The sequence below is a fragment of the Mizuhopecten yessoensis genome, unplaced genomic scaffold (assembly GCF_002113885.1).
Source record: "Mizuhopecten yessoensis strain PY_sf001 unplaced genomic scaffold, ASM211388v2 scaffold8213, whole genome shotgun sequence".
Classification (NCBI taxonomy): domain Eukaryota; kingdom Metazoa; phylum Mollusca; class Bivalvia; order Pectinida; family Pectinidae; genus Mizuhopecten; species Mizuhopecten yessoensis.
The window spans coordinates 1,408,850-1,431,706 of NW_018407435.1; the positions used below are offsets into that span (position 1 = coordinate 1,408,850).

Sequence of the window (22,857 nt, forward strand, 5' to 3'; positions counted from 1 at the left end):
AAATACTATAAATGCTGGAAACTTTATGGATTAGTGTCGGCGATTAGGAAATGTTTAGAAAATTACGAATTCAGGGACTATATACTTTTAACCGCCCTGTAATACCAGTAAATATTGCACTATTTTCAAAGACAACTAGGGGTTCGTACGTTTTTTTATGACATGCTAAATAATAAAAGAAATCTCAAAGCTAAAGGTAGAGAAAAATGGGGAGAACTCTGACTTTAATGATGATGACTGGGTCAGAATACATGTATACTTGCTGCCTTTCCAAGTTACTGAAAATACCAAACTTCAGTGGTTACAGTATAGAATCATCCATCATATTTTAACAACAAACTCATTTCTTTTCAAAGCACATATAGTAGTCAGTCCACTCTGTAACCTTTGTAATATTGAAAGAGAAACCATTGAACACTTGCTTCGGGAATGTGAAGAGGTACAGAATTTAGTACAAAACTTAGATAGCCTGTTGGAAGCACTATATATTCCTTTTACAGTTAACAAACAAACTCTACTGTTTGGTAAGATTGATAATAATAACAATCCTTGTCCTAAAGTGGATAATGAAATTATTTTAATCATAAAGCAGTACATTTACAAAACAAGATGTTTACATCAGACACTGAATGTCAATGCCTTGATTTATGCCTTTATGGATCATTTCAGTGTGCAGAAATATATATCATAAGAACTTATAAGGGGGATGTGGCCAAAGATAAATTTTGAAACGGATGGAGAAAGTGGGAAATGTTGCTACAGATAATGGGATGAAATGATAAGATGTTGTTTGCGCATTTACATTCATTTTTGCAGTATGCTTCTCTCAAGCTCTGATATACCTCCTCCTTAATTGCATTTTTTTGTTTTGTAATTCAAATATTTTCTATTGGAAATTTGATTCGGGGCATGAAATATATCACTTTGAAGCTGTGTATGTACATGTGAATTGATGCATACAACAACTAAGTGGGTGATTGTAAAATGTTTGTAAATCTGAAATGATGATGTTATCATTATGAATTAGTGATGATGATGATGATGATGATAATAATATGTGGATGAAGATACATATGGAATGATGATTGAAGATTATGGATGATGATGATGAATGGTGATGATTGTATGATGATGGTGATGATTGTATGATGATGATGATAATTATTTGTTGATGAAGATACATATGGAATAATGATCGAAGATTATGGATTATGATGATGAATGTATGATGATGGTGATGATTGTATGATGATGATGATAATGACACTGATGATGACACTGATGATGATGATGATGAGGATGATAATACGTTGATGAAGGTACATATGGAATGATGATTGTATGATGATGCATGATGATGATGGCAATGATGATGATTGAATAATTATATATGAAAGATGATGATGACGATGATGACGTGGAATGATGATGATGATTTTGATGTTGATGATGATAGTTATATTATGATGACAATGATAATAATTATGATAATGCGAGGTGTGTGTATGTGTGAGAATGTATTAATATCCTGTTTATGTATATGTATATGTAATGAAAAACTTGGGAAAATAAAACCATTACAAAAAAAAAATGATGGATTGCTAGCAATCGCCATATTGCTGAGTTTTACAAACATCTTCCTCGATACTCCAGAGGCGCTCTATGAGGAGTGTTAGGCTGGATCGTACAGGATCGTAAGCACAAACATGTAATGCCATATATTTATCATCGCGTGGCAATGCTACAGCCTAAACCTTCCATTTGAAGGTGGCAGTCATAGCTGCTATGAATGCCATTGTCGGATTGTTGACGTCATTATGATATGATTCTCCGTGGGAGATGGTTGTTCTGTTCATCGAACAAGCACGCCCAATACATACAATAATATTGTGTACTTTTATGGACAAATTATATTTTCCACGAGAAAGAAATACTCTAAAGGAGGTAAATTATTCTTGAACTGCTTCCAGTTGTCATTCATAACCAATATGAATGCCAACTGTAAATGACAAACTCGATATGAAGCGCCAGTCCTGACCATAGTTCTATGCTTCAATGTACTTAAATTCGACAAAAGTGGAGGAACAATTGAAAGTTAAAATAATGTATCAAACTAGATATGGCGTTTCCCACTGTTTGTTATCGGAGTTTAACTTCGGGTTTTATGTGTGTGGTGTTAGGAATCTTGAGATATGGTTCGTTATGACCTTTGAGATAACCAGACGGCTGTTCCCAATGGATTGCATTCGAGATATCCGGCCCTAAGTACACCGGTGTTCTGAAGATGGTATATAAAACGGACATGGGACTGAAGAGGCAGTTGTCACGTAGAGTCTCCGTCGTTTCTGGTACCCGCCCCTGCCGGGTGCTAGGTCGTGTTGTGGGCGTGGTCACTGTCTTGGCGATCGGATTTCTGTGCGGACATTTCATATATCATTCCTTCGTTACTGCTAAACACGTGATCACTGACCCTGAGCAGTATGTCAAACGAGACGGGAGTAAACGAACAGTACATATAGATGATACACATATACTTAAATCAACTCATGGAGCACCGAAAGTGGCTCCCTCTAAACAAAAGATGCCACATACGGAGAATGGGTTCCACTCGCCGCCGAAGGAAAGAGACGGGGTGGAAATAAAGAAAGACATGAGTGTTCAATTTCGTGACTATGTTCCAAGGAAGGTTTTTGTGAATTGTGGTGGAACATTTCCGGTGACTTTAGACTTGTTCCTCAATACCTATCCCGACGCTCACAAGTACGACCTGTACACATTCTTACCAGACGAGTCATACAGCTTGTTTTATCAAACATACAAGAGACATACGCTTTATACGCCGTCGATCGTCTCTGAAGAAAACACAACCGTGGAATCCACCAACAACGGGTTCGCGAGCATGGTTGAACAGCGAGACATGATTGACACCGTCGACCTTCCAAGCTGGATACTGACTAATCTGCACCAAGACGACTACGTCATACTCAAGCTTGATAGTAAGTTCGAAAAGGTAATTGTGAAAAATATCGGTTCAAAAAACGCCATCGAGTGGATTGACAAATTTTACACGACTTCTGAAGATAACGAAACCATTGCCGCTTATCGCGACGAACTTGGGAAATTCAATAAGCAGATTTCTTTTTGGGATAACTCAGCTCTGACATACTCCGATTTTGACACCGTTAACCCGCCCAGCATCCCCAAGGGACTAGGCACCGTGTTGTCACAGTGTGTAGACCCCACAGAGTCGGAAAAGTTCGGTTTGTTTCTTTTCTCTGAACAATTCACAAAGCATGTCAATCAAACTGTGAACTTGTTGATCACGTATGCTGGTGAACGGAAGGTAGGCGTGTCGGTATTCCTCCCACGTGATTTCTTTCGTTCAATCCCGAGTCGGTCGCTGCGAGAATTATCCGAGATAGTTACTCTCGGTCTCTTCATTGGTAAGGAAAATCAAACGGGTGATGGAACTAACACAACTGAGGAAGATAATGAATTTAATACATATAGAAATATATATGTTGAAGCTGCCAGCCAAGTACATCATCATACAGAATCTACTCTCCAATACGTCATGGTCTCCTCGACCACAGGAGCTGATGTGTGCCGCAGACTTAGCCAATCTCGACAGGTGATAGTTTTCAATGAAACCAAGCACATCACACACCATTCACAAACCGTCTTACAGAGTAGCACTCTCACCATGGATATGATTGGGCGAAATCCTGGAGAAATTCTTGCCGTTGATTTGATGAAGGACAATGCTGCTATTATTACACTGTACATGACGAAACGATTTGAACCGTGGTTGGTACCTGCTTCAAAATGTCAACCCCTTGTCAATAGGAAGTGAATCTTCCCCAGGTTGAGTTTAAAATGGTCTGGGGTGGATGTTGCGATATCTGTGCTGTAGCATTCAAGTGAGGTGGCACTATAAATGATACCGTTGGAAGTACAGTCCCACTACAAACAGAACACAATACAACTCCAACACACACGCAGGCATACACACATAGGGAGATATTACCAGGTGGCATAGGACTAGTAGTTAGCGCCTGATAAGGCAGCTCCTACGAATTCCTCAATATTGTATTGATTAATGTATATCTATGCGTATTGTATTGATTGTATAAAATTGTATATCTATGTACTGTAAAGCGCTTTAGAGTGACTTATGTTAGCTAGGTAGGGCGCTATATCAAATGTTGTATATTTATTTTAATTTATATAGCTAAACAATTTATTGTATTTAGGTAGATTCATTTCTTTTCCTGTTTCTTTGAATAAGTCTGTAAGATTTCACCACACGATTTGAAATACTCTATTGGTAATTTACGGAAAATCATATATTAAATGAATAAAGTTTTACCATGCTTATTAGAATGACGGGTGATGTAATTTTCACTAACGCGGTCCTCTTGCTGAGAACGTAACTTTTCTAGAATTTGACCTAGATGTGCAAAGCGGATGTTATCGATGAAGCAGACGAAACGAACCCTTCAAGAACACCCAGGTCTTATTCGCTCGTGTATTTTATCAAGGGTCTCGTGTTAATCTGTACTTTGTCCATATCCTCCCCCTACTTTTATCGATTTCGAGCTATAATCATGGTTTCGCAGGCACTTTAGTATCCCCTAATTTTACAGGAAAATAACTTTGTCCATTCCGTCACATACTCTTTCTCTATTTAACATTTTCTTTTCAGGAACTAACGTTTTCACGAAGGTAGTAATATATATATGAAACTTTCCATAGATATGATCCATCATTAAAAACTCATCTCAATATATCACTACAAACTTAAGATAAACATCAAAATCGGAAGCCAAAGGTCAAGCATTTGTTCTGTTTTCTTCCCTTCCGTTGATTTTTTCCGTATTATTCTTTTAGATGGTTTATGTTAATTTGACTGAGTGTTATTAAAGTAATGTACCAGATAATTTGAGTCTCGTCCTTTTTATTCCTACTTCAAAAGATTTAGTTCAGTTGCATCCAATAATCTCCTATGATTTTAGTTTCGCCCACTTGAAGATTAGTGATCCCGTAAAATGCGGGATCCATTCTCTAAGTTTGAATTGAAAGATTGGTCCAATTTGTTTTTTTCAATGTCGGATTCAAGACATGGTTTATTTCTATATGATGTGTGGCCTTTCTACCTTCACATTTACCTACAAAGCAGTTGAGAGTTTTACAGGGAGTATGTTTATTACGTTCTGTAATTTTATTGTTAGTTTCATTCGTATAATTGTTTCAAATTGCACTGAAAAACCCTTTCTCAATTGTACGGAGACATTTCGACGACACGTTTTATCAAAATATTTTTATTTTCTCAGGGAAAAGTTAATCCAGATTTCAAAACGCTTTATCTATTTATCTATATGTTATACTCCACAGAGACAAAAATGGCTCTAATGCTTTATAAAACGCTATAGCCCGAAATGTTAATTTACAAAATTATTAAATGAATGAGAAAATAATACTTACTTTAATCACATACCTGTTGAATCTTGTTATAGTAATACAAGCAATTTTCAGACCATGAAATACAACGTTCTGTATTGCACATGTGCAATACGGAATGTTGTATTTACCTACTAGCCGGAACTACTTTTTATGGGAATCCCCTTGTCATGGCGAACTGAAGTTCCCGGTATTTGCAAAAAATATCAAAGTTTATAAAATCTTTGTATCGATCTCAACCAAATAAGGAAGGTATGTGATAAAAGCAAGACACCACACTTGTGTTTTTCTAATGAATCAGAAAGCACGAATTTATTGCGCGGACGCATATATTCACTCGTGTGCTCCACTCACTCTTGAATATATATTCGTCCGCGCAATAAACTCGTGCTTTTTGATTCGTTAGAAAAAACGGCCATTTCGTTTCATTGGTACCATAAGTCAAAAGAATAAAAATATCAGTCTAAAGTATTCAGAAACATGTAGAAATGAGCCCCTTATAACACTACATATTAAGAAATATTAAAAAAAATATTTCCTCATCATGGTATAACAACTCAGTAGAGCTTTACCTTGTTACGTGACATCATTATAGAAAATATCTGTGTACAAATAAAAGACGGAGAAAACATATGCAAGACCACACACTTGTGTTTTTCTCCATCGAGAAAATAAGGTTTTACCTACGTGCTTCCTCTATGCGTATTCCTTACTTCGTATCTCTAGTTATACTTTTATTTGGATGTCTGCTCCTTGCATCAACAGTTCCACCGAACACTGATTATATTGGTCTTAATTCCAGTAGATTAGTTTAGTTCATCACCCATTACCTCCACAATCTTTTTGTTAAAAAGTAGTGTGGATGGGAAATCAGAAAACACCCTGATATTTTAAGGAATATCGGAAGTGTGTAAAGTGATACCAATTCTGTATGGATGTGAGGCACATCATCCTAACCTGATACCTTACAGTTATCACACACAATCGGAATGAGACAAAAGTTACCCATTGTGCCAAATAATAACTGTGATCTTGGTCAAAAGATATTGAGTGTCTCAGAGGTAATAAAAATACCAAAAACACACCTTCAGTACATTTTGTATTAAGACAACAAAAGTTTACATTATTCAATATCTTGTACAAGAACGAATGCATCACAATTTTCAATTTGCAGAGAAAAAATCTTGTGAGGCGTTTATTCTTGTTCAATGCAATCAAATAGTATTTGTTGGAATTGGTTTTTTTTTAAATCTGAAAGTAAACTGTCATGAGGGATTTTCCTTCGCTTGTCGTAAATAAATGATTTTCTGTATTCACATGTTAGGCAAGCCATTTTACCAGATTTAAAATTAATGAAAATGATCTTTCTCATGTAAAATATATCTGAAGTATATCGGAGAATAAAATCTCACCTCAGCCATTGATCTATACAGATTAATGTAACACACACACAGGGGTAATTGCGCCTTCAAAATGTGATAATAGATACAGTATGCCAAAAACGGTGTTAGTTCAAATAGATCTTACATACTGTTGACGGGGAGGAGCATAAAACCCTCGATTATGAAATTATAAATTTAAAGAAGTACTTCTAAATTTCAAATAAAAAAAAATGATTTTTTTCTTTTCTATTTTGTGCCGAATTTGAGATGTTTTTCACTTAAGTTTAAAAGGTGTGTGTTTAATACATCGTTTGTTTCTAAGCATATTTTACGGCATTTATACGCCATTTTGTTAGGGTTCCATGTCACTCTATTTAAGTGTTTTACAAGAAAGTCTCCTTCTAACCGTAGGTGATAATACAGAACAAGTACTGACCCCACTTTTCCTTTCTGTTTACAATATAAATGCAGTCTGGGCGGTAATATATACCCATAGAGACCATCCAGGTGTCAATAACATTCTGTCGTTAAGCTGTATGTGGGGAATTCTATGGCAAGCCAACTTAACATTTATCCAAGGAGCAATGTCAGGTCTGTATTTCGACATTGCTCCTTGAATAAATGTAAGGTAGGCTTTCAGTAGAAATCAATAAGATAATTCAAAGCCTAGTAATTTATATCTTACATCATAATGTTATATATTTCTGTTAATATCTATTTTCAAATTGTGTTAATTAAACCAGAAATAATGGATAAACCATGAGCAACGTGCACGCACAACCTTCACGATTTGATGGGTAATAACACCTTAATTATGACCACCGTCTTAACTTAGCGTATCTACTGTTATTCTTAACAGCAATAACTCCAGTACACCGGGTGTCCTACATTACAAAACACTATATACATCGTTGTAGGTCATTATTAGGTCTGGTGGTCTTTTTGCTGTAATCGAACATGGAATAGAATGCATAACATCGCTTAAATGTAATTTAAAATATGCTGTTTCGTAACAAATAACCAGCCCCCTACATGATGGCATTGTCAAAAGAAATTGTAACCCCTGATAAGTCATATTTAAAGACCCGATTAAACATCGAAATTTCGTTATGTAATTTATACTTGCAGTTAAGCTATTAAAATGGTAGAAAGCGACGTTAATGAAGTCAGTAATAAGACATTAAGTTTGGTGAACTATCTTTATAAAGACATCGACATAATGCCTGCTTTCAGGCGAAGTTAACGTCGTTGAGTACTATTTTAATAACTAATGTACAAGTTCAACACTTGTATATCAAAATTACACGAACTCTGATCTTTAATGAGAGTCTTTAAATAATACTTATCCGAGGATTGAACTTTCTAGTGACTATACTATTAAGGGGGGTTTGTTGAGCCTTAACAAAGTGACACAAACAGGCGCATCAATTCTGTACTTATAATTGTTTATCTGTGATTACTTTGACCAAACAAATCCATCAACTGAAAATGAGGTGTTTTCTATCAAACGTCATTTTTTGTCAATAACTAAGACAACAATTACCACAATGCAAACAGAAAAAGGCATTGAATGTAAACAACGTTATATCAGATCAAATATTATAATTTATATACTTTCGTAGATATTAATACATTTAGTAAAAACAAGAGGTGATATTTAGATGACTTATAACATTAAAGTAATACTGACGCAATACGTTAATTTGTTATAATTATAGCTCTGATCAGATGTTTTTTCAAGACATAAAAAAATCTGGTAAAACGAGTTTGAATTTCTCCCATAAAAACTATGCTTTAGGAGCTTTTGTTTTAAACACATGGTTTCAATCTTTATAACTAATTGCCTATTTATTGACCTATTTCGTTACACACATTAGTGAGTCATATAATTTTAATTATTAAATGTTTCAAATTACCATTTTTAATAAAAAAAATATTTTTTATCACAAACAGACAGCCACATTACCTTAACATGGGCCGTAAATAATCATTCCCGAAACTGATTAATTAAACGTCCATTTTCGCAATAACTGTATTTCACTGAATTGCCATAATTAGGATTTCTATATTTTATCGTTATTTTTTTAATTTATCATATGTATGAAACCCAGTATGTATCATACATCTTGGATCTATTCAATATTAAATATATATATATATATATATATATTAATGAATGGGCAAAGAAATATGTTATTTTATGTGCATGTAATTGCGTGTTTGCTATTTGTTTATTTGTTAAGTTACATGACAGGTACGTACGCCCTATGGCCGTTGTACAATAGCTACATAGTGTATGTAGTATCGTCCAAAACAGGTGTAGGAGAATATTTTGTCTCACCTTTTGACAGGTGAAAAGGTCGTATGGTCTACTAGTCTGTGGTGTGGTAATTGATTAAACAAGTACGTGCATTGTTTTCCTGACGTGTCTTATGACATAAAGAGTGACGATAACATCTAGTGGCCCGAAGCTAGCGTTAAGATCAGTCTATCGTCAGGAAGAACTCGGATCGCGATGTGCAGTTTTGGGACGTAAAAACGGTTAATAAATGCATAGTAAGAGGATCATATAACGCCGTTAGATGAGAAAAGTACGGAATATTTTTTCCATGACTTTTTTTCCCGGAAACAAAATACATGATTAAAGTGATGATTGTGATGTTATACATTCGTTTAGTAAACATGGAATATTTTTTAACCATTTGGTGGTGATGTGTGATATATATTGTTGATTATATACCGTCTAATGTTGTTCTACGTTATTCAACGCGAATTCTAAGGACGACAGTGCCCGGATAGGTACATATGGAAGATGAGTAGATTGTTACAGGTACGTCATAATTAATATGGTCAATTTTATTTGACTGTTTTATAATATTATATTGCATTTGATTTATTTTACAATATTAACAAAAGAATTAGACAATGTATTTCACATTTTAATAGCTTCATTTTTCAAAATATAACCATTTTTAATTATTTTTATATATATATTTGTCACCATGGTAAACTTAACGTATATTAATTGGGTAAGATAACCTTACTAGCGAAATAACGGTAGTTTACCTTCAAACAAATACACTGGAGAAAGGAAATGCACAACACAGTCATAACTTTATATAAACATTATGTAATATTACCATTTAAAGCAAATGTATAAAATAAGGAAAGAAAACGCTGGTATTTACAAAAGTCTTGGATCAGTCTTGAAAAGTTTCCATTATTAATGGGTTTTTTGTTGGTATATTATTCTCGCACTAGAACTACCACTTATATCGGTTGGACAACCAATTACCATTTTTAACCCATTTTAGATGGAAATATTTATGATTTTAAATTTATTTTATTTTCAGGTCTAGAATTATCATATTTAATGGATTACCGTCTGTTGATCCTAGCCTCTTTCCTGTTAGCTGTCGATGTCAAAGGTCACACATTATTTATGCTATCCAGCGACCCGGGACAGATACGTCAAAAGGTCCAAACGATATACCACACACACAAGCAGGAAATGACAAGACTGCCAGTGAAATCTCTAAGTAAATACATCGACAAACGCCAGATCCACCATTAACGCATATTCAATATATCTTTGTTATCATCATGACTTTGTCATAATCAGTCGTCTAGTGCACTGTTCGGAACCAATCGTGTCCTAACTTGAACAAAATGATGGACTGCAATTTTACAATGATTAAACATGATATCAAGCGTTCAGCCTTAACCCATAAAGCAGAATTGATTTCAAGTGAAATATATAGAAATATAATACCATTTTGTGAAACGGAAATGTAGAATGTATCGTACATTATATTTTTAAGTAGTGTAGGCCCCAAACAACCAACGTCCGATGAGTTACTACTCTTCTTTTACTCTGCCCTTTTGTGTTCACTTATTTTTTACTTTCATATCGTTAAATTTGAAACTAATTAATCCAGAAGACATTTAGTTAAATACAATTTTTGAACCTATAACATCGTGTCTTATGCGAAAATTTTAACATTATTGGCTGTATTAACTGTTTGTAGCCACGCGGCCGTCAGCCATCCGTCCAAATTTCCACGAGCAGTTCGTGCTACCGAGCCGAGAGATGATGGTGAGGAAGCAAACCCGTCTAGCTGGTCTGTCGCTAGGGACCATCAAACAGATATGTACCAGGTACCCTGACCTAGTCACACTCAGAATATAGAAATATTGTCAATTCAGTTTTAAGCATCGTAGAAAAATGAACACCAATAATATCAAATGTGTCGTAATTTCGAATAAGTACAAAATATGTATTGCAACAGTTTGTTGTCAAAAAGGTGGGGTCAATTCCTATGCTTAAGTTCTCATATGGTCGGCATTGTCTCAATTCGGCAAAATCAGACCCTAGGGAGCTGAGACCATCATATTCAATACTGTCTGCAGTCTGGCAACGTTATTGCAAAATATGGAGAACAAAATAGTTCCGTTGGCCAAAATTGGACCCCACCTTTCTGTTGATTCCAAATATACAATGAAATAATTTCAGTAATGGTAATTCGTTTTTTTTTACTTTCTGTTAAGTACCGGAAGTACTGTTTATGAGTTGCTAGAAAAGCCTGGATGGCAGGAAGCCCTCAGGACTGAGTTTGGCCACGACTGTCAGGACCTGAGTGCTAACCTTACGTGTAATGCACTCAGTCGGTACCGAACCATAGATGGCTCATGTAACAATCCGTTCCAGCCCACGTGGGGTATGGCGGGAACTCAACAAACACGCTACCTCCGTCCAGTCTACAATGACGGTAAGAACTACTATACTGATTTATTTAATGTATGTTAATGCAAAAGAAAGGAAAAATACAAGAAAAATCCACGCTTATCAAGACCTATTTCATCCTGTCTTTTTTCCTTCATTACATTCGATCAACAATATAGCTCAAACATGATTTATTGATTGTTAAATGTAACAAAACGGTATACTTACTACTAACATATCAGTTTATTGTACATGCAGATTGGACAATTGAATCTGCCAATAAAGAAATGCATCGCGCAGGTATTTAGTGATATAAGCGACAGTAAAATACCCCCTGATATCTCCTTGTGTTACAGGTATAAATTCCCCACGTCTTGTGGGAAGGGACGGGATACCCCTCCCCAGTGCCCGGATGATCAGTAACATCGTCCATAGCTCCAAAGGGTTCGTTCGCCAGGACTGTCATCTCTCAGCTATGGTCATGCAATGGGGACAATTCCTTGACCACGACATCGTCGGTACGCCTGTGCTCAAAAGTAAGTATAAACATGTCTGCAACGGAAATCACATAAACGTAGGTCTACTAAGAACCGAGTTATATCATTTTTTATAAAACCCTCAACATACTGCTTCTTCAATGATCTACTTATTAACGTACAGGAAATTATCTCTAGCTTAATCTGAGAAAGGGCAATGGGAACTGTCAATGCTTGGATACAATATACAATTACACGGGAACTTTTATATGATGCACCTCGTTATAGTTACCACCTCGATACGCCTTATATTTCTTCTTTTACACTTCCTGTATATGTTTCGATGTTATGCAAACATTTTGATGGACAGATGACCACATCAAGACGAGTCGTACTTTTGTACTGATAAATCGAGCTGCCTGATTAACAATTAGTCATAGACCAAGCATTTCAACTATTTTTCTTATGTATGAGGGTTCCTTATTTTTGACTTCTCTGTGTTTTACTTGTAGAAGATAATGGTTCATCATACGAGTGTTGCGAGGCTGATTCTTCCTTGTGAGTGCACTTTTCTACTAAACGAAAACGTCGAACGGCAGTTGGGGCATTGACCCTATAAATTATTTTATGGTTTTCGAAAAGAAGTTAAACAGTTTTTGAATTGGAATAATTTTATTTGTAAGCCCGTATTCTAATCTTAAAATAGCATGTTGAAATCTTATTTTCAGTGAAGGTTGTTTTCCTGTCGATATCCCCCCTAACGACGACCATTTTGAAGGGAAATGTATGAACATGGTAAGGTCCGCACCAGCAGTGGGACCTGACTGTGCTATAGGTTAGTACATGGCGTGTATATGAGCAAAGGACCTGACTAAGTGTACGACATTTACGAAGATGACAAGGACTAAATCCATTAGTGGGACTGGAATGCACTTTAATAAGAATAGGTCGTTTGAGAACCTGATAATGTTAGCAGTAGTACACACCCAATCACACGTTGAACTGCTTGTATTGTGTGGGTTCATTTTAATATCTCAGATTAATATAATTAAACTACGGAAGTTGTTATTAAAGTCTTATGGTTGATAGTTATACGCACATAACAAATAATTTGATTTTAAATTAACCAGTAGGCTACACCTCAAATTTTTCCAATTTATAAATAAAGGGGTTACACGCACCACCCGAAAGGTTCCAACAGCAGTGTAGACCTATTAGGATTTCCGACGGCTTGGCTCCTTGTATCCCCGATGGGTCCTAGAAGGACGAGACAGATGTATGCAGTGTAATATATTTATACATAGTTGGCATACCGTATCTATTACCAGCTTTTATAGGTGCACTCACCTGTGTATGTGTATGGTATGTTCCTCTTTCCTAAAGTGCCATGGATAAAGAAGCGACCCGCAGTTATTATCATCATTATGTGCAAAGCTGTACAGAACGGTATAATCATGTTTTGGTCGTTACAGGTGCACGGGAACAAATGAACAAGGTGACGTCATACATAGACGCGTCTGCTGTCTACGGTTCTTCTCGGGAGGAAGAGGCCTTCTTGAGAGCTTATAATAGAGGTATCGTTTGCACGCCTAATCGTTCCCATCATGTAATGAAAACATTGCCAGACCCCTTTACGAGATTAAAAAGGCAAAACTTGTTTATGCATGTCAAACAAGGTATTAATGGTACCTTCTTTCGCTACATTTATATTTACATTTATTTGTTTGTTTATTGGAGGGGTTGTAAGGTCTTTCCTTTTGTTTACTGGAGGGTGTGTAAGGTCTTTCCTTTTGGTTATTTGAGGGGGTGTAAGGTCTTTCCTTTTGTTTGTTGGAGGTGGTGTAAGGTCTTTCCTTTTGTTTATTTGAGGGGTGTAAGGTCTTTCCTTTTGTTTATTGGAGGGGTGTAAGGTCTTTCCTTTTGTTTATTGGAGGGAGTGTAAGGTCTTTCCTTTTGTTTATTGGAGGGGTGTAAGGTCTTTCCTTTTGTTCATTTGAGGGGTGTAAGGTCTTTCCATTTTTTTATTGGAGGGAGTGTAAGGTCTTTTCTTTTGTTTATTGGAGGGGCGTAAGGTCTTTCCTTTTGTTTACTGGAGGGTGTGTAAGGTCTTTCCTTTTGGTTATTTGAGGGGCTGTAAGGTCTTTCCTTTTGGTTATTTGAGGGGGTGTAAGGTTTTTCCTTTTGTTTATTTGAGGGGGGTAAGGGCTTTCCTTTTGTTTATTGGAGGGGTTTAAGGTCTTTCCTTTTGTTTACTGGAGGGTGTGTAAGGTCTTTCCTTTTGGTTATTGGAGGGAGTGTAAGGTCTTTTCTTTTGTTTTTGGGAGGGGTGTAAGGTCTTTACTTTTGTTTATTGGAGGGGTGTAAGGTATTTCCATTTGTTTATTGGAGGGAGTGTAAGGTCTTTCCTTTTGTTTTTGATGATTTCATTTCCCGTTCCTTGTATGTTGACGTTGTGGTCTGGATTTTGTTCTATTTTAATTGTTTTTCTGGTGTATCAACAAGGAATGTTAAAGGAGGGAGACAACCGACTGCTGCCACCTAGCGGCAGAGACAACTGTATACAGAGAACCCCAGCTGACGTGTGTATGACTGCTGGTAACGTGTCGAATCATTAATTCTTAGTGTAAAAATGTCACTGATCAAATACAGCAATATTTATTTTTTCTATTGATACAAATAATATTTTGTTATTCTTGTAAACACACGGGTAAACTTACTGACGAAACTTTTTTTGTAAGTATGATATTTAAACAATTACAACAACAGTATAACATGTTAAATAGTAATGCAAGTCAATATAACATATTCTTTATGCGTCGTTCAGCAAAATGACATTTGTCCTCGTAAAAAGTGTATTGTTGCCATCGTTCCACGTTGAAATGTGCACAGTTGATAACCTACTATTATCCATTCAGAGAATATGTTTTGTTTTTTCTATTTTTCTCCAGGGGATGACCGCCCCAATGTCGTGCCTTCATTAGGATCAATACACACTTTGTTCATGAGAGAACACAACCGGATAGCCGCCATGCTCGGCGTTCTGAATCGGTTCTGGGACGACGAGCGGATTTTTCAAGAAACTCGCCAAATAATGTCAGCCCTATTACAGCATATTACTTATTACGAGTATCTGCCGTTAATCCTCGGCAAACGGATTATGGAATACTACAAGATTCTTCCCACAACTGAATACAAGGCAAACATATACAATACGTCGATCAATGCCGGAATAGCAAATGTCTTTGCTGTGGCAGCGTTTAGATTCGGTCATTCACAAATTCCTTCAATTCAAACGTTTTTGGGACCAAGAGAATCTTACCGGCATGACTTCCGGATCGAGACTACGTATCACAGACCCTTCTTCGCACAATTCAAGAATGGACAAGGAACGGAAGACGTACTGAGGTGGCTCGTTAAAGACTCACAACCGGAAACAAACAGGTAAACTTTTTTTTTGACAAGAATAACTCATTATTTGTAAGAGCATGAGTTCCTGCTCCATTCACAGTCTGGAGCGTGCAGATGCAGAGAAATCCCATTCGAGAATCGAATCAAGGGAGTTGCTGGAAATCTTTTTTCTAAAACCTCAACCACCTTTCATTACTATAGCACATGTGAACTCAAAGATACTGTTTCGTATCAATATCATTTGCTACACAAGGAATACCGTCATAAAATGTTTTACATTTTTGAGAATTACTACGAGAAACGTGCAGATGACCCAATACCTGTTCTGCTGAGCATGTCCTTTAATTATGCAACATACCAGAGTAATGATCCATTTGTCTTTGTGCACTTAACAACATGTATACGTACTTCCATGCTACACATCGAACGAAGCCTTAGCTCTGTAATGTCAAAGCACGGACTTAGATCTAATTCCGTGGTCAAAGTAATGTGTACTACTTGTTCCGTTAACAGGGTGTTTGTCCGGGGCGTACGGGATCAGTTATTCTTAAGGAACAACGTCAGCCTTGATCTGGCGGCTATCAATATTCAGAGAGGGCGTGACCACGGCGTACCACCGTACAATGCTTGGCGGAAATGGTGTGGCCTAGCCCCGGCTAGGCACTTCGGGGTGGAACCCGACGGACTTATCCACCACACGATAGCCTCAGCCAGACTACTACAGCGGGCCTACCGGTACACGACTATTTTTGTATAATAATTTTAAAAGCTTACAGATAATGATAATCCATCATCGCCTTGATGATAACCATATATCATTCTAGTAGAATGTTTTCTCGTTGTAATTTCGGATGCTTCTTGAATAGAAAAGTGATACTTGAGAAAGTAATCGCCGGAAACAGACTCCATGTTCATGTTCGTAAAGCAAGATTACAAGTATTTGGGAACGGCGAAATGTGTTATCATAAAACAAACTTGAAGGGCGATCAATATTCTAGAATATTTTTGTCTAATGTTTATTCGGTATTACATTGAGATATTTACGAATTCATTGAACGACGAATCGTCAAGCATCGTTGGTTAAATCTCCTCGACTCCGTCCGCTGTACCAGTTTCTATACTTTGACAGTGATCCGGACGACATCGACGTCTTTCCCGGGGCTATATCAGAACGCCATTTGAAAGGGGCCAGTGTCGGACCAACATTCGCCTGTATCCTAGGTTACCAGTTTCAGGAGCTCAAGCAGGGAGACCGGTTCTGGTACGAGCGAGCACATCCCATCACAGGTTTCACAGAGAGTAAGTCAAGTCGAGCCTCGTACAAGGATTTAGAAATGTTTGTTGTCATGGAATCTGACCTATATCTCAATGTGGTTTGGTTGAGGTTTGCTAGATCTTGTCTAGTGCCGTCATTTTATCCTTAATATACTATTAAAATAGTGTTCTGCCGCAATGCATTGAATCTTATATGTGATCGGTTGAAACACTATTGTAGTGTTTGTAATTGAGAAAGACTTATTTGCGTATTTGTTCTGTAAGTGCTCTCTGAGGGTGTTCCCTATAATCATAAATGACGACAAATAAAACATCAAAAACTAAAGGTGTGAGCTCATGAGACCAACTCCACCTACAAATGATGCTCAAATCTGGTTTCCTTCTATTCACAGGACAGCTGCGGTCGATACGAAGAATGAGGCTATCGAAAATTCTTTGTGAGAATTTCAATATTACACCGTTACAGAAAAATGTGTTCCTACTTCCAAATAGCAAGTAAGTTGATTAATGTCATTCATTAAGTTTTGTTCGAATTGATGTTACAGGTACCAGATTTGGTACCGCCATACACTTGCAAATGCAACGTTTCAAATTGTTGTGATGTAAAAGGTGCAACAGATACGATAAAATATATGTTCGAACTGATAATATCATATCATAACATTATGCAATACTTTCAGGGTTAAGTCATCACACCTGGTGCCATGTCACTCTCTTCCGGACCTTGACATCCGCGCCTGGCAGGACTACAGATACGGGGATTCACCATCCGACGGGAAGTAGACGACTATTTGCTAAAGACATAATTCTGTTAATGTTTGGCATCTGTCGAAATTCTAATCTATGTGGGATGTTTAAGAATGCATAGTATATCAACAAATGTTTAACTTTTGAGAGGAGAAGTTTTGTACAACCGGATTGACGTACAGAGGGCTGATAGGAAGCACTCCTGACTGTGTCGGTACTACTGTGATTCGTGTAGAAGCCGAATCTATGCTAGAGGACGCTTACTGCTTCTTGTTGACATATCGACATAAATCCATAACGATCGAATGAAATGCCAAGGGTTGGTTTCATCGTGAACTGTGTAAATTGGTGATGTGCAAAAAAAGATGAATTTGAAATGCAAAACTAAGTGGAATTCTTGTTATGGAATCTGACCTTCTACTTCCTAATACAAATTCAAAGAATGTTGTTTGGATGATATTTGCTGGATCCTGTCAAGTGCAGTTATTTCAATCTGCATTGACTATTGAAAAAATGTTCTACCACAAAACACATCATGTTTATGTGGTCTTTCTATAATATGGAATCGCTCACTAAGAGGACGAGGTACATTTGTATACATGAGGATTGCTTGCTGGAAACCCTCTGAGTAAAGGTTGAGAATCGATTACTGGTTAAAGTGATTGTGGTATGGAATTACAAAGGCTCAATTCAAATGTCATTCACTCCCCGTTTATAATTGCTAAATGACATGCAAGATGTTAACAGGGTGGAAAGCCCTCGGCTGCTAACGTGACGCTCCTTCTCATGGACTTATAATCAACATACGTCTTTACATTGCAGCTTGGTCAGCGGTTATCAACACAACAATGACAAGCCTTTGACCTTGCTTTTCCGCTCTGCAAGTAGTGCAGGATGTATGACGCATCGCATTTGTCAAGATCTGACACATACAGCAAGAATACCCCGCTCCGTCTGGTCAAGGTGTGACTGCAATATATACATTTAGATAATTTACCACATATTGACGGACAGTGTGATGGGAAGATTGAGCGGAAGTTGTGTCGTGTTTCTTGATGCATTATTTACCCCTATAGGTTGACACTTTTGACCACTTTAAAACTACATGTATATGTTAAAGGGCACTTATCTTATTGGATCGCATTCAGTAATTGGATACCTGGAATACCTCGATGCATTTTGTGTTTAAATGTTTCCCTTAGAGAGCAGTAACATGACGTTATGTATAATATTGACTAATCAGAAGTTTCTCTTTAAATAGTGTTCGTCCAGAGAATCTTTACATTTATATGAACATTTAAAAAAAATATTCTTACAGAAGTATCAAAATTAAATTTTATCAAGATACCTTAAAGGAATATCTTATATATTTTGTACATGGTGTAAATAGTATGGGCGAGTGTTTCCTGTACTGACGTCCGCTTCTAGCGGTCGCTCTCACCTGAGTTTTTTTTTTATTGGAAGTAACGACAAAGTGAATGATCGACCCAAAGCGCCTGACACTTTGACCCCGTCCTGGCCTTATCTGTCTGGTATAGCGATCAATATCAATGTCGGAAGTTATAAAACTTACCTGATAGGGTTATTATATCATATTTTTACAATGTATTATGTGACAGATGAGATCGACAACAGATTTAATCACGTGAATGCATTTTTTTTTTTTTTGCATTACCACTCTGTCATCACCGACAAAACTTTCCAATAATAATACGAAGAAATAAAAGACACAGTAATTTCCTATTTTTAATTGATACTGCTCAATAAATAATATTGGTATCTACTGTTGCACAGACATGTCAGCCTAAAGCTAATATATGAAACATAACTTTATCTTACGCAAATTAAATCTTTGCACAGACAATATGCTTATTGTAAGATTACTCATTTACAAACTATTACGTATTACTACTACCCCAAACACCAATTCACACATTTCTAAATGAACTTTTTAAATCGTCTTCTATTACAGAATGCATAAGAAAATATATAATATTAGATTCCGAATTTGTTGTTGGCTTGTGTGATCATAGCTGAAGTTAAATATACATGTTTCTCATTGTATATGAAATTGCGTGTCGTTGCTCATTTGCTGACACTGCAGTTGTATTGTCCACACCGAGCATCACGCTCCAAATCAACACAAACAATCACTGCATTATTTCTCTCAATGTCAAACCAAAAGTTCACAAATCAAAGTCGACGAATTACTAGGGTGAAAAATATATCACTTAAAAATGTTTGCTATGACAATGGTTTGTATTTCGTGCTTCAAGTCAAAATCCACTGCGAGGGTCGCAAACATTGTAATAACTGTCTGGACCACACTATTTTTTCTTTACACTCTACAAACATATCATTTATATATCTCTTGCCACTCCAACATCAGAAACCCTAATGTCAGTCATGACAATGGGTCAAAAGCCACAATAAGTACGTAAGGATCGACATAGATTCACTTAACTTGTGTCTCCTCGCGGTATTCTCGTTTCCCCCACTTTTTAAGAGTTAAGAAAATTGTGAATATAAGCGGAAAGGGGCAAACCAATTATAGTCACTTTCACCCGACAGGTCACACAGGTAAGGGTTAGGGTTAGAGTTATGAATGTGATATATAAAAACTGTAACTTTTGGATAATGAAATTAGTTAAAGAACATTTTCAATAGATAATCAACATTAACCAATAGCACCACTTGAAATTCGGAATTCATCAATGCAGTTGTACGCGATACAATAATTACTAAATCAATTTTTACATATGGTCTGTCATAAACATTACATTTAATAACAACTCGATCACCTTTCATTCCCAGATGATTGTCTTCAATGCCAAGGTCATAACAAGGGGGTCCAATACCGAATAATTGTAATGCCCCAGTCTCAGAACTAATGATTGCTAAAGTCGAAACAATGTAATACAATGTAATAAATACCCTGATAGTTCGATGGTTGCTAATTATGTCTAAACATTTTCTTTATGTCGGTAAATAGTTTATACATCTTTGTATAGCACACCCAATGGAATGTTTACGTGTGAGAACAAAACTCATTCTGACACCTTCGTCACTTAAAAATGAAAAGAAATATAAATAAAATTAAAAAAAAGCATTAGAAACAAAATGCACAGAATAGTTTTAAAAATCAGTTCGATTTCATAAATTAAACATGTATTGAGTAAGGGACTGAGTGTTTGATAACCCTCGTATCTTGATGCCCTCAGAATTAAAAACTAAAAACATTCTTACGCTACATAATATAATCATTTAAGTATGATGATTGTAAATCTAAAAAGAAAAATATATGGAAATAAGGATTTGTTGATCAAGCATGATTCAAATACTACAATAATGTTTTATGAGGCTATTGGAAATAAAATACAAGAAAATATCTTAATAGCAATGTTAAACAGGTATTCAATAACATCAAGAAACGAAACGGAAGACAGCCTCTAATCATAGTTTTATAAGTTTTTCACAAACTTTCTTCTGTCTCTGACGTTTTTTAGACAATGTAAACAATGTCTATTTAATAATTATCGTAATACACTTCTTGAAAACCTTTTCAAGGGTCTCCATATATATCTATCCTTTGTTCAGAGTTTTATCGATATTGCGTTTGAATTATGTATTTTTTACGCTTCGGTATTCTATTGCTGTTTTTCTTAAACAATATCTGGTTTTGTCCATATGATAACAATATAAAAGTTTTCCGTCATTGTCTTAAGATTTCCAGTGACACAGCATTCATCGCACTTTGCAGTACTAATACAGTGACGAAAAAGATCCACCTGATAAGTACTAGGAGAGAAAATCAATTTACATCACGCACTGTAATACTGTAGACGTTTGACTTCGTCACCATTCACCGCCCAGAGGACATGGTTCTTGTCCAGGCCAATTGCCTGTGCACTTAGCTCGTCAGTGAACACCGTCCTGATGAACTCCCCACCAGAACTGACGAGAAGGACGCTGTGATTGTTACAGTCGGCAATGAGAAGATTACCAGCAATGTCAAAGGTCACATCCCAGGGGTCAAATACAGCTCCTGCTGCTGGTTGGCCATCTCCTTTGTATCGGAACAACTCTCCAAACTCTTTGTCCATGACAAGAACTTGCAATTTACTATTATCGTCATAGCTCTGCCTTTCTACCACAGCCACGTTCTGTGTCAGCCGACATTCTGCTATTTTCTGTGGCAAACGAACCATGGATTGTCCAGGTGTCTGCGTTTTCGTACTAAGGAGATTTTTTCCTTGCTGGGAGAATTTGGTCACCCTTTGCGACATTCCTACCAGGATTTGATTCCCTATGGTAACACACAGGCATATGGGCTTGTTCTTGCAGTGGAATCGCAGATTGGGCGTCCCCTGTGTATACTCCATGATGCTTGAATCGGCGTCAGAGCACACCCAAATGTTCCTTGTTCTGGGTGATATGCTGATATCTGTGATTCTCACGGTGAACTTGAACTGCCTCCGTACAATACCTTTCTTGTTGAGCAGTTCCAGAATGTCCGCATATGAAATCCAAATTTCGTCGCTACCGTTGGGACATATCTTATTGCCTATTCGTTTTGTGTGAAATTTGCCCATGATATTGGTTTGGGATAGGAGCGTGTACTTCGAGGCAGGTCGCTTTATAGCTGACGCCCCTGACTTTGGTCGTGCAGACGTTGGCTCCTGCACTGGTGGTGGTAGCTGCGCTTTAGACTCTGCTTCATCGGTAGACGACGGGTCGTTGGGGACAAGAGTCCCTAACGCTTGTTCTAGATAACAGCGGTAGTTTGTCGGTGCTTCAAAGACTGCAGTATTCAAACTAGGGCTTTCAGGTAGGTTCAAAGCGAGGCTTCGGAATGTCTGTCCAGTGTCATATAATGCAAGTACAGATGTGTCTTGAAGCTGTGTTTTGCAGTCGTGAAGTTGTTTAATGAGTCCCTCGTGACTGTCTTCTAGACGTTTCTTGTAGTCTGTCATTAGGCGGATGTTGTCTTCCTTTATATTTCGATACTGCGACAAAGATTCAGCGATCAAAACGTCAACTTCCTGCTTCAGCTTGATCCCTTGTTCTTGAACCTTTGTCTTGAGCGTGTCAAAGTACGTCGAAGTTTCCGCCATTTGTTTTTCTATTGAGCAAATTTCTTCTTTGATATTGGGCAGTTTGGTATTTTCAACTTCATCGATAAATTCGATCATTTCTAATTTCTGCTTTTCGGCTATATCATTTACCTCAGTCAACTCGTGTCCCTTGTGACGAGTAGCAACACATTTCATACACGCAAGTTCACTGCAATTATCACACAAGAACTCTACGATTTTCCCTTTATGATGAATGCACGTGCTCTGTCCTTTCTTGCGAACAGGTACTTGAACTGAAGCGGCCATAATGG

The 22,857-nt window shown here is 36.9% G+C and overlaps 3 protein-coding genes across 3 annotated transcripts; 2 read left to right on the plus strand and 1 right to left on the minus strand.

The window, feature by feature from the left end:
- Positions 1-2,256: 2,256 nt before the first annotated feature.
- Positions 2,257-3,943, plus strand: LOC110455433. Its single transcript, XM_021505567.1, has one exon. It carries the CDS (start codon positions 2,285-2,287, stop codon positions 3,851-3,853), a length of 1,569 nt encoding a protein of 522 aa, XP_021361242.1. The 5' UTR covers positions 2,257-2,284; the 3' UTR covers positions 3,854-3,943.
- Positions 3,944-9,346: 5,403 nt separating this feature from the next.
- On the plus strand, positions 9,347-19,119 carry LOC110455395 (myeloperoxidase-like). The gene is made up of 14 exons (XM_021505508.1): positions 9,347-9,672; positions 10,196-10,381; positions 10,871-11,000; positions 11,391-11,611; positions 11,922-12,101; positions 12,554-12,599; positions 12,770-12,876; positions 13,514-13,615; positions 14,544-14,636; positions 14,990-15,482; positions 15,963-16,184; positions 16,579-16,748; positions 17,117-17,219; positions 17,405-19,119. The coding sequence occupies exons 2-14, from the start codon at positions 10,216-10,218 to the stop codon at positions 17,505-17,507; spliced, it is 2,136 nt and encodes a 711-aa protein (XP_021361183.1). The 5' UTR covers positions 9,347-9,672; positions 10,196-10,215; the 3' UTR covers positions 17,508-19,119.
- A 2,173-nt stretch (positions 19,120-21,292) lies between these two features.
- LOC110455375 lies at positions 21,293-22,852 on the minus strand. The gene has a single exon (XM_021505474.1). It carries the CDS (start codon positions 22,850-22,852, stop codon positions 21,293-21,295), a length of 1,560 nt encoding a protein of 519 aa, XP_021361149.1.
- Positions 22,853-22,857: the final 5 nt, after the last annotated feature.

Coding starts and splice junctions, on each gene's coding strand:
- LOC110455433 (XM_021505567.1), top strand. CDS start 2,285: ATGGTATATAAAACGGACATGGGACTGAAGAGGCAGTTGTCACGTAGA.
- LOC110455395 (XM_021505508.1), top strand. CDS start 10,216: ATGGATTACCGTCTGTTGATCCTAGCCTCTTTCCTGTTAGCTGTCGAT. Junction 11,001..11,390: donor ATCAAACAGATATGTACCAG/GTACCCTGACCT, acceptor CTTTCTGTTAAG/TACCGGAAGTACTGTTTATG. Junction 14,637..14,989: donor TGACGTGTGTATGACTGCTG/GTAACGTGTCGA, acceptor ATTTTTCTCCAG/GGGATGACCGCCCCAATGTC.
- LOC110455375 (XM_021505474.1), bottom strand. CDS start 22,852: ATGGCCGCTTCAGTTCAAGTACCTGTTCGCAAGAAAGGACAGAGCACG.